At 37.9% G+C, this 12,166-nt stretch overlaps 1 protein-coding gene across 1 annotated transcript in view; it reads right to left on the minus strand.

The window, feature by feature from the left end:
- Nucleotides 1-363: 363 nt before the first annotated feature.
- LOC120624622 (S1 RNA-binding domain-containing protein 1-like) overlaps nt 364-12,166 on the minus strand; it is a 66,774-nt gene continuing 54,971 nt past the window's right edge. The window contains exons 16-23 of the mRNA XM_039891272.1: nt 9,626-9,860; nt 7,304-7,419; nt 5,651-5,798; nt 4,539-4,622; nt 4,089-4,231; nt 2,873-3,085; nt 1,544-1,800; nt 364-961 (exon numbers count right to left, since the gene is read on the minus strand). Coding sequence (XP_039747206.1) covers nt 777-961; nt 1,544-1,800; nt 2,873-3,085; nt 4,089-4,231; nt 4,539-4,622; nt 5,651-5,798; nt 7,304-7,419; nt 9,626-9,860 — 1,381 coding nt within the window. The 3' untranslated portion in view covers nt 364-776. The remainder of the gene's footprint in view (nt 962-1,543; nt 1,801-2,872; nt 3,086-4,088; nt 4,232-4,538; nt 4,623-5,650; nt 5,799-7,303; nt 7,420-9,625; nt 9,861-12,166) is intronic.

Consider the following 12,166-nt stretch of genomic DNA (forward strand, 5'->3'; position numbering starts at 1 on the left):
AGAGTACACAAACTTTTAACCATATTTAAAAACAAGAGATTTTGCAGATTCTAAGTTAATTAAAACAGTATACTTATCACTATGTCAATAACTTATAACATATGGTATCGACACATGGGGAGGAGCGGCAAAGACATATACAGCTCAAAAGAGCACAAAGACTGCTACTAAAACCTAGCCGCTTTATACCATATTATTATTCAACAACAGCGTGGTAACGTGAAAGTAAGGTACTGACGGTACGAATTTGTTTATTTATAAACTTTTTATCACATATATTCTTCATAAAATTAATAACATAGCAAAAAAGCGACATTATCAAAAATTTACGACTAATGAATTTAAAAAAAATATTTACACATAATTTTCCATGCTTTCTGGGGAGCTATCTTTATTATCAGGAAAACAGAAAACTCAACATCGATAAGTTTAACATACATAATTGTAAAACTCGACTAGATGACTGGTTAAGTAGGCTAAACTGCGAAGAAACTGAAATCCTTATTCAGATACTGAAATTATTCGCGTATGCCTAACACACATACACACACACACACACATAGATAAAACACACGCACGAAATACTTAATATACGAAATATTTAAAGTAAATTATTACTATTAATACTAATAAAATCCAAAATCTTTACCTGCCTTTATCTTTACCTACCGGTACTTTTGTTAATTATTATTTAAATTATTGTAGAACTGAACTTATATAAGAAATGTCGAGAAATATATAAACCATTCATTCATTCATTCACAGTACTAAAAGTATTAGTCTAGCAGTTTGTCCAGTTTTAATTGTAATTTCTTCGGTCTGGGAGTAGAGATTACCGTCACAGCGACTCGGTCACCTAATTTAAGATTCGTGTTGCCTAAATTACTCGTATGTATGAGACCGTTATCGCCTACGCCGCAATCCACGAAACAGCCAAACGGGACGACGTTCCTTACCACACCTGGAATAATTACAGTTTTATTTAAAAATTCGATTGCTATTAAATTTATATAATTTATGCTAATATTGTAAAGAGGAAGTTTAGCTTATTTGTAATCAATAGGCTCCGGAAGTTCTGCACCGATTTTAATCATTTCTTCGTCAAAAGAATCACAAAGTAACTTAGACTAATATTTATTTTCAAAAAAATAGGAGATACTAAACAAAATTGCAATAATGTAAATGCGAAATTCCACCTTTGAAATGAAATTCTTAGCGAAAAAGCTATTGATACATTAACATTATGTAGTATATGATTAATGTATTCATTATTACCTACAAAAAAGTCCGCGACGGAATAATTCTATCTACCATATTTAAGTTGCAATAGTAGTTTTTGTAAACAAAAGTGGGTTACATTAGTATCGCACTATCAATTTTCAGTAATAAAAAGTTTAAATTAAAGTTTTGCTCATTGTTGATAGACCAATCTGTGAGGGAATCAGGCTTGTTAGGCAACTTTTATAGTTATATTTATATACTTCTATAGTCTAATTTTTGAGGATGTATTGCGTTAAAATGTATAAATAGATTTTTTGCTTACCTGTCAATGACATGCCTTTCTCCAATTGCTCGCTAGCTTGCACCGTCATGGAGTAAACGGGCCGGCAGAATGTGATCATGTTATCTTCATACGCTTTCTGTTTGAACGCATTTATTATAAGCTCCAGTGTACTGACATCGGCGTCTAGGTCCTTGCTCATATTTAATATGTTGATGTTAGACGTTTTCATATCAACTTGTTGGGGAAAATCTGGTTTGGTCAGGTCCTTTATGTTGATGCCAATCTTCTTGGCAAATCTACAAAGGATAGAAATATCAACAGTTAGTACAAGATTTATTCACTCACAATCAAGGATCATTTTCGCATATCAAACTCTGTGTCGTCAAAGTAAAATGTACCAAATAACAGTTGTCTTAGAATCGCAAATCCTCTACTTCTGATATTTGTTTCACAATCGGGCTGTAAAAAGGCCGGTCTAAAGAATAGTCAGCAAATTTAAGCTTTAATGCATCGTCCATAAGATCCATTTTACTTGAACATTTCAAGTAGTTCCATACTCGAAATCGAGACCTCGATTGCGAGCTAGCAAATCCTGTACAAATTGCTACAGATTCATACTGAATTACAAACTAGGTCGTTTTAAATTCCAACAGGTGATTTATAACCTAACCTACACATTTTCATTTGCAGTAAATTTAGCCCTTGACTGCAATCCCACCTAAATCGTGAGAGATGATGCATGAAGATGAGATTATGTCTTTGATGTTAACGCCATTGAGGGTAAAGCTGTTATATTAAACCGATACTCTTAATCGGTTTCTATGTGACATCGTACCGGAACGCTCAATCGCTTGGTGGCATGTTTTATAACCAGCAACTGCCGAGGCCCCCAGACCAGAACAGTTCAGTACCTAAGGCAGAGTAATATAGCCAGACGTAGGTAACCAAAACTTTTTTTAATCTTTATCTAAAGAGATGATGATGAGATGATTATGGTGATGATGATCATGATTTCAAGATATGAGTGAGGTATTAGTGAGACGTAACAAAAAGTTCAAGGGTTGGTTGATGCCATTGCAGTAGCTCTGTGCAAGGGTGTGCTATTTTAGTTACAGAACAAATAAACCCAGTCCACAGAACAGCTCAACAAAACAACTGGTAATAAAAGGCCTGATGTAAATGAATTGGTATTTTTGCTCGAACTAATCAACAGACAGTCGATTCAACATCAAAGAATTATCGATTAACAGTGGGTGAACCACTGTCCGCTGCGGATTGCTACAAATATTGTGTTCTTGTTAAGTTTCTGGAAAAATTGTATTAGATTTAATGTATCGAACGATGATATATTTCACTCACGATACTCACGATTTAGCAACAGCATAACTTTCCGGATGTATTATAGTTGTGTCCAAGGATTCCGAGCCATTCAACACTTTGAGAAAACCAGCGCATTGCTGATACGTGACCTTTCCGATTCCGGCAACCTTCAATATCTCAGCTCTAGTTTTAAATCCGCTATTTTCTTGACGATACTCGATTATTTTCTTGGCGCGGCTCTCGTTTAATCCAGAAATGCGTCTAAGACATATGATCGTATTTTAACTAATTGTATTTAATCGAACTCTTATAGCATAACATATTGGCTATTTAATCCAATATAATCATAATTATATCAACCGAAGGACCTCCACTGTTGGACTGGACTTGTGCTGCTAGGACTTGTGTCGCTTCTGAAGTGTTTTTTTATTCTACTTCAAGTTATCTCTTGACTGCAATAAGGAGGAGGCTTTTTTCTCCCCGGGGAAAGAACTAAATGTTATCTTCTTCCAAAGTTTTATCAACTCCCTGAGCAATGGAGCACGTGCGGAAATAATATCCAAATAATAAAAATGTAAAGGTGGTAAATATTTTTCTATTCCTTTTGCCTTGTTTTAGGAGGTGGATCAAATTTTATCCTTTTTCAGGGGATATAGTTTGTATCCCCTGTCTGCTAGCTGTGCTGGTGGTATGTGATGATGAAATTTAAGATGATGAAGGGCTAACCAGTTACTTACTGACAAAGTCATATATACAGTATATAATAGTATACAAATTATATAGGTGGCACCATATGGGGCTGGCGTACATTACATGAGAAATGTGTACACGGTAGTGAGATGATGATAACCATATTTCTAAACTTAAAGCTAAAGCTACGAGGATTCCAATTGGAATGCATAATCACAACTTTTGCTGTCGTATGTCTGGAGCAATCCAAAAACGCTACATTTTCAGGTGTGGGGTCACCACCTTGGGAAAACAACGTAGGTTGTTAGATAGATATGTACCACTTTAACTTTGCAACTCACTGTAGGTCGGAAACGACTATGTCTGTTAGTTACTACGGATCTCCTCATTTCTCAGAAAAGATACGTCAAGCACAGCTCTTTCCCAATCAACCACTGAGTTATTCAGAGTTTTATTATGTTTCAGAGTCTTAAGTCTTCACGAGCTTAACTCATTGTTCGAAGACTAAGGTCTTGATGCACCTAGGATATAAGTCTAACACTTCGATAACCGACTGTTCAGTTATTGTACGTACCTCAACATAGTCTGAGATGCTGTATTAAGATCTACTCCGACGAGACTCACAACTTTCTCTACAGTACCATCTAAAGCAGATTCCAACATTTTTGGCGGAATGTCGTGTTGATAAAGGCCTACGCCCAAATTTTTCGGCTCAACCTAAAACAACGCAAATATCCTACTTATATTATGAATGCTAGTGTTTGTATCTCAAGAAGCATGTTACTCTTTCACATACAAATTGCCGAACCGATTTTGATATAACTTAACAGTGATAATAAAGCCTATTTAAAGGAATAATACATAACCTATAATTTATAAGTGCTTTCGTTACGACCCGTGTGAAACCATGGGGAACATATCTTTATGAAATATATTTTTTTATTAAATGGTTTTTTATCCCATTTTACAATTATCTTTTAATTTTTTTTACATCTTATATTTAACTTATTTTTATTATACAGACCTTAATTAATTCACCCAAAGGATCCAATACTCTGCGAGCAATAGATAAAGCTGATATCAAATTGGGATCCATATTTGGATGTTCCTGAAAACAAGTTAAGGTCACTTAATTCATTCTTATATTAAAAAATATCTTATAAAACATTTAAAAATAGATTAGACAGTAAGTCATCCATAGCCTATAGCCGTCCACTGGACTAAACACCTCTCCTAACGGGAGGGTTTGAAACAGTAAGTGAAAAATATGAATACATATAACTATTAATAGTCGTCCTATAAAACCTATATTTCGTAACTAACATTGTTAAAAAGGCTTACTACCATCACTAAAAGCAGTATTACTTTAATATTGATGATGTTTCGTGTGTTTCGTTTCAGAAATGTAATCCTTATTTTCGGGATGTCAAGGTATGCCAAATAAACTGTAACTCGGTAACTTAAATCAGTATCTTAATAATACTAAATAATTAAGTAATGATGGGTCCCTCAACATTATTTGTGATGATATACAAAATAATAAATATGTTACACGATTTGTTACCAAAAAACAATGAGTATATTTAATGGCTTTATGCGATATTAGTGAGCTCCTTTAATAATGATCCTGAACCCTTATTAAAATACCGAGTAATTGAATAATGAACGTGAAAAAAATCCAAAAGAATAAACTGTAAAGCAAAAATGTGGGTGAAAGTGTGAGTCTAACTCGCTAAAGAGTTTCATACCTTGATAGTTGAAACGCATAACTTGAACAATTTTGAAAAACTGCCCTATTTTGTTCAGAAGTATCGACTATAATCAAAAAATAAACTAACTAACCAAAATATAATTATAAAATAATTGCAGAAATGAAAGGTGTTGTGATATAAATTGGGTCGGGTGAATTATTCGGGAGTGACCTTATTAGCTATGTTTTAATGCAAATCTGTCCAACATGACCGCCGCCACAAAATGTCTGATTTTTTTCGACTCCCTCAATATGTGTATCAAATAAAGGGCTTGACTATGACAATAATATACACTATATTGTAAGTCGGGGGGTTTTTAATTTATATAGTATCGTTTACAGAAAACAGGGCAACTCTACCTAAAAAAAACTGTATGAAAACATACCTTTTGAGCTTCTTTGCTTATCGAGTAAATGGATGCACCTTGTTCGGGCACTATGATGACTGGAATGTTATCAGATATGTGATGATTCTTCAACCACGATTCGGTTTGCCGACACGCTGTACCGTTGCCTAAACCAATGAGCTCCACCCTAAAACAATATAAATACGACACCATTTTTATCACAAAATTGTTCCGAATATGTTGTGTTCACAATTAAAGCTTAAACTTTTGGTCTATTAGTGAGCATCTTTGACTGCAGATCACGAGTTCTTTGGTTCAATACCCAGGTCCGGCCAGTAAAAAAGCCCGAAATTTGAAAATTTGCGGTGATTCAACCTCGCGCCTTGGAGAGCACGTTGTTGCTGTCGGTCTCGCGTCTGATCTCTTTCTGTTCGGTCGGTTCTGCCGTCTCATATAAAAATGAGTGTGGGAATAGAGAGTGCACCTGCGTTTGCGCACACACTTGTGCACTACAATATCTCCCGCGTAGTTGGAAACCTCTGTGGAGATTGACCAACGTAGCCGAAATCGGCCCGAGAAACTATTATTATTAAACTTTTTTAAATAAATTAATGAGATTTGAAGGAATCTATTTTTGAACGAAGCAGATGGCCCACCTGATGGTCATAAGAAAACCATCGTCTATAAACAGCGAAACATCGCATGGCATGTAAGGAACGTGACCTGCAAAGTGCCGCCCCGTGTCCACAACCTGAAGCGTAGGTGTTACGATACATGTGGCTATAATTACGCCGGCAATCACGCCTATCAGTTCGGAACACAGCTCTGTAGCATGGTGGAAGAAATAAGCACGGTGCGACGCTATTCACAAAAAGCTTTACTACTACTAAAACTATCCAACTACTATACGCGAGTATACCCTACAGCAGGGCTTCCCAACGTGGGCACCGCGGCGCCGTAGAATGTACGGACCGCGCCGCTAAAAACACTAACAATGATATTCTATATTATGATATTCTAGATAAAAATAAATTATATTCAATTCCACTGCCGTGAATTTTTTGCTTCGCTTAAAATAATGTCTGGAGATCACCAAGCTCAACCATGACATTGATAGGATCGGGTCGGATTTGTAAACATTTTTTTTAAATGTAAAAAGTGAATATTTTATTTTTGTGCTTATTCCGCCTAACTAACCGATAGTATCTATTTCGACAGCTAGGTTAATGCACGGACACCGTAACAAATTTCTAACGTTCTTAGTATGCCGCGGGCTTAAAAAGGTTGGGAACCCCTGCTCTAAAGAATATGTAACAAATATTTAACAAAGTAAACAAGGGATCTATTTGTAACACCGATTTGTCTATTTGTCACCGTGTTTAATCATTGAACATTTAACGTACTTAGGAAAGAAAGCTAAAAACAGAAATAAATACTGCAATTAGTAATTACGTTGTATAATTGCTATTACATTTTCTAAAAATGAAACCTAACCAGATCGATTTATCGCTTCCAATATACTTAATTTCATGTAAATCGTTGGAGATTTTCCAAGATTAAGAATATTTAACATTGTATATGTTAAATACGCATATTTATATTTATACTTTACATATACCAAGAATTGCTAGTTTGAATGTATATAGAATAGAATACTCCACAGTAGGTACACATGCAAACAAAAATAATTACCTGTGCTTACTGAGTAGATTGTTCAGTTGGCTAGCCGCATGGTCGTTTTTGTTGTGGAAGTTTGGATAAATATTGCAAGCTTCTAATTTCGCGCCTGTTGTATCTATAATACCCACCTATAATTAACCATATTTTAATATAAATGTATTCACACAAATTATGGTTTACCATTTTGTTTTATAATTTATAAAAATATTCTACCATTTATGTATTTATATATATTTTTTTTAATTATGGACAGTGTAAATTATAAAAGTAAAACAAATAACACTATTAAAAATTAACAAAAAAAAACCACTCATCAGTTTGCGAGGCTTTTGAGTACCCAAGCAACTGGCGGTCAGGGCTCTAGAGTGAGAAACCTACTCACAATACGTCCCGTTTCAAGAATTACCTGCCTTCTGTATACGATACTTTATCCAACAACAAAGCGAAAGCTTCTTATGTTGGTCGAAGCTTTTCGCGAGAAGACCATTAACTGAAACAACTATCAGAACAATGACTGTTGACTCAACACTCTACATGGCGGTAATCTCGTGAGCAAGGTCCAAGTATTTTGAGACTTTTTCCTCTTCAGCTTTCACCAAATTATAATCATGTGAAATAATGTCAACAATGATTGCACGGCGCACTGCTCGATCGACTATCACTATATCAGGTCTATTAGATGATATATACATGTCAATGATAATCGTTTGATCCCAGTGTCGATAGCAGTGCTCTGCTATTTTAAGAACTATATATATATATATATATATTTATTTGTACTGGGATGTACAACCTCATTGCAAACGAACGTGGGTGATGCATACGGTAATACGTCAACAGTTTACGAACTTAACAGTCCTGGGTTTCCAGTTTAGTAAGTACAAAAGTGTATATTAGTAAGGGCATGACCCAGCTATTGCCTTCAATAGCTGGGTCATGCCCTTACTAATAACGCACCCTGTTACCTCCTGATAAAAGACTTTTAGTACTTTTTTCAGGCGGCTATTCTTTAGCGCGTTCCTGCTGTTTCATATGTCCTGCCTCAGTACCAAGTACTTCTGTCATTCCAAGGTATTTATAGGTCTAATATTAAATTATTATTATTTATTTTGGAGCTGAAGACCGGGTGCTCGCGCTCTTTTTAAGAAATGTCAAAAAGAGTTACAGAGTCTACCAGTAATCCTAAAGAATTAGTTGGGCCATTCAAAAGGCCAATTCTGTCAGCATCAAAGGCACTATGCGTCGCTGCAGTGGTTTCGATGTCGTTTTAAATTTTATTTTAGTACATAGGTTATTTTTGTTTGTATATATTTTATTTATATTTAGATGTTCTATGACAAGTCAACAAGGCCCTATAAAATATGTTATATTTTTGTTTGAATACATAAATAAATATATAATCTTCATGTAGGAAATGTAACATGTATAACAAAATGTAGATAATTGTGTTTTTTGTAGTGTAGCTGGCAGGATCTGAACCCACATCTCTCCAGCAATCCCGGTCTGAGTGCTCGTTGCGTTTTTTTCTAATATTCCGAGGCAGTGGCGTGGATACAGGGTAAACAGGGTATGCACTAAGCGGGCATATAATATAAAATGTAAATAATATACAGTAGCAGTTAAGGAAAGGCATTGTAATTGTTATAAAAAGCCTACTTGTTAGTAAGCCTATGTTATTATAACTCGCACTTGAGATTTTCTTCATTTTATATCATCTGCATACCCTGTGCATACCTATAGAGGTATGCACAGGGTATGCAGATTGACCAACCAACGTTGCCCTCGGAACAGTTCCGAGGGCACCGTTGGTTACCCAGAATAAAAATTACTTTAAATACTACAACTTAGCCCTTGACTGCAATCTCTGATGGTAAGTGATAATGCAGTCTAAGATGGTATTTGGCTTTTGCCACATCGTACCGAAACGCTTAATCGCTTGGCAGCATGTCTTTGATGTTCTTATGTAATGACGACCGATTGGCGCAGTGGGCAGCGACCCTTCTTTCTGACTCCAACGCAGTGGGATTTCCACAACCGGAAAATATTTGTGTGATTCAATTGTGATGAACATGAATGTTTTCAGCGTCTAGTCGTTTATCAGTAGGTACACAATTATAAGTATTTATGTATATTACACATAAAAATATTCATCAGTCATCTTAGTACCCAAGGCACAAGCTACACTTACTTTGTGGCTATATGGCGATGTGTCGTAGTATATTTATTTATATTTTTAACCTGTCTACAGTGTGCAAAAAACTAAAATACAGTGCTAAGCTTCATCAAAATCGGTGTAATGGAGCAGAAAAGGTTTATAACATATTTGTTGATTACCTTACATCCAGCTTTGAAACCAGGATCTAAGCCAGCTATTCTTCTGTTCTTGATCGGTTCTGTCAGCAAATATTTCTCCAGGTTTGTAGTGAATGTTTTAACAGCTTCCTTTTGAGCGGCATTAGTTAAATCGGCTCTGACTTTTCTAGATAACCAGGGTTTAATGAGTCGATTGTAAGCATCGCTGAGACCTTTGCACAGCCAGTGCTTACTTTTCCAAAGTGTTATGCAATGTCTATAAAGAAAATTGAATACTTTAAATTTCTGTATAAACTTAGTGATACCAAAGAAATGGAGTTTAAATGCCACTGGTTTCTTTAGTTTTGGTTACATAACCTCGCATTTATAACTTTACAATGTATATTTGTAACTATACTTTCAACAAAAGGGTAGAATGGTTTTTGTATAAGGACTTAGGGGGCGTCCATAAATTACGTGAGGTGTTTTTTTAAATTTTCTGCCCCTCCCACCACCCTGGTGAGATGTCGTGAGATTTCATTCAACCCCATCCCCCATCCCCAAATCTCACGTGAGATTTTTCAAAATGTGAGTTTCTTACGTAAACGCGTTGGATTGTTAAACATTTACAAGAATAAACAAAGCAGGTTGGAACCTGTCCGTCCCCGGTGAAATAATAAACCTACTGGTTGTTATTTTCAACACATTCCTGGCACACTGCTACTTTCCCGACTCGTGGAAAGAAGCAAACGTAATAGGTATCCCGAAGCCGGGCAAACCCCGCAATCTTCCCACTAGCTATCGCCCCATAAGCCTACTCAACTCACTGGCAAAGGTGTTTGAGCGGGTAATTCTGAATAGATTAAAGGCAGTCGTAGAGGAGCGAAAGCTCCTCAACGACCAGCAATTCGGCTTCAGAGCCAAACACTCTTGCGTCCATCAGGCGCACCGATTCACGGAACACGTCCTACACGGGTTCCACAGCCTAACGAGCTACATTCCGACCGGCGCTATATTCTTCGACGTGGCTAAAGCGTTCGACAGAGTATGGCACGAAGGCTTGCTTTACAAGCTCCACCATTTAGGAGTTCCCAACAGGTTAGTGCACCTGTTGAGGAACTATCTCACGAACCGCACTTTCCGTTACCGTATAGACGGTACGCTATCCACTGCCAGGCCGATAAGAGCGGGAGTCCCTCAGGGCTCCTCGCTCTCCCCTTTGCTCTATGCGCTCTTCACTAGCGACATCACACAGGACTTTCATAAAGTCCACATCGCTCAATTCGCGGATGACACCGCCGTCTACGCCACCGACATTAATCCCAACACCATTAGGTCTCGCCTCCAGAACGCGGCCGACCAGTTCGCAAACAGTTAACCCTCTACGGGCGCCCCGTCCCTTGGCAAGATAAAGTCAAGTACCTAGGAGTCACCTTCGATAAGCGTATGAGCTTCGCAGCGCACATTCGCAGGGTCCGTAAAAAGGCCGCGTTTGTGCTAAGTCGTCTCTACCCAATGATTAGCGGCAAAAGTAAAATGTCCCTCAGACACAAGGTCACCTTGTATAAAATCTGTATTCGCCCTATAATGACCTACGCGAGTCCCGTGTTTGCACATCTCCCGCACAGATCGTTTAGCAGCTTGCAAAAGCTGCAAAACAAATCCATGCGCATGGCCACCAACTGCCCGTGGTTCGTGCGCAACTCTGACCTTCATAGGGACCTAGACCTCCCTACGATAGCTAGTTATTTTAAACGGCTCTCTACAAGTTACTTTAAGAGAACCGAGTCTCATCCCAACCCGTTAGTGGTGAAGGCGTGTTCATACACACCCAATCCAAACGTCGATCCTAATAGGAGACGACCGAGACACGTCCTTGACGACCCCGACGACGACATAACGACGGACAACGCTCCCTATGCTAGGGCTTTAGGGCTACACACCGACGACATAGTTACCACGACACAGCGTCTTCGCCGGCGAAGACGAGGTCCCCGATTTCTTACGTCACCCGGACGTGGACACAACCCACGGCCACGGGGACGTACGGACTAATCACCGTCCGATCAGTCCACCAAATTCCGACGTCCGCCTAAGCCGAGGTCCGAGTCTCGCAGGAGACGCCCCTAGGTAGACGTCACCCCGATTTTCCTCGAGCCCTAGGGCTCAAAACCCTTCATCAGGCGACGCTACGCGCTCGCCCCGACCCACCGGTGACGCTGTTGAAACCCGTAAGGTTCACAGCTACTAACATTTCGAATCCACACACACACACAACCTGTCCGTGTGTCGCTGCCACTCAGCTCGTACGCTCTCGTTCATCGAGTCGCGCGTTCAGCTGATAGTGGCGCGAAAACAAAGGACGGGTTACACTGTACCGTAAATTCAGATTCAATTGAGCTATTTGGTATAAAACAAATATGGTGGTTTGACAGTGACTAAATGTATAACGTCGAAGTATGAATGAAATTATTTTCTTTCGAACGAATTCATAAATGATCTTAATCGTATTACGATTACGTTTAAGATAAAATCTTAAGCATGTACAATCTGGATTAAATGGACCAAAATAGTATAATTTTT

This window comes from Pararge aegeria, chromosome 6, assembly GCF_905163445.1.
Source record: "Pararge aegeria chromosome 6, ilParAegt1.1, whole genome shotgun sequence".
In the NCBI taxonomy this organism is placed as follows: Eukaryota; Metazoa; Arthropoda; class Insecta; order Lepidoptera; family Nymphalidae; genus Pararge; species Pararge aegeria.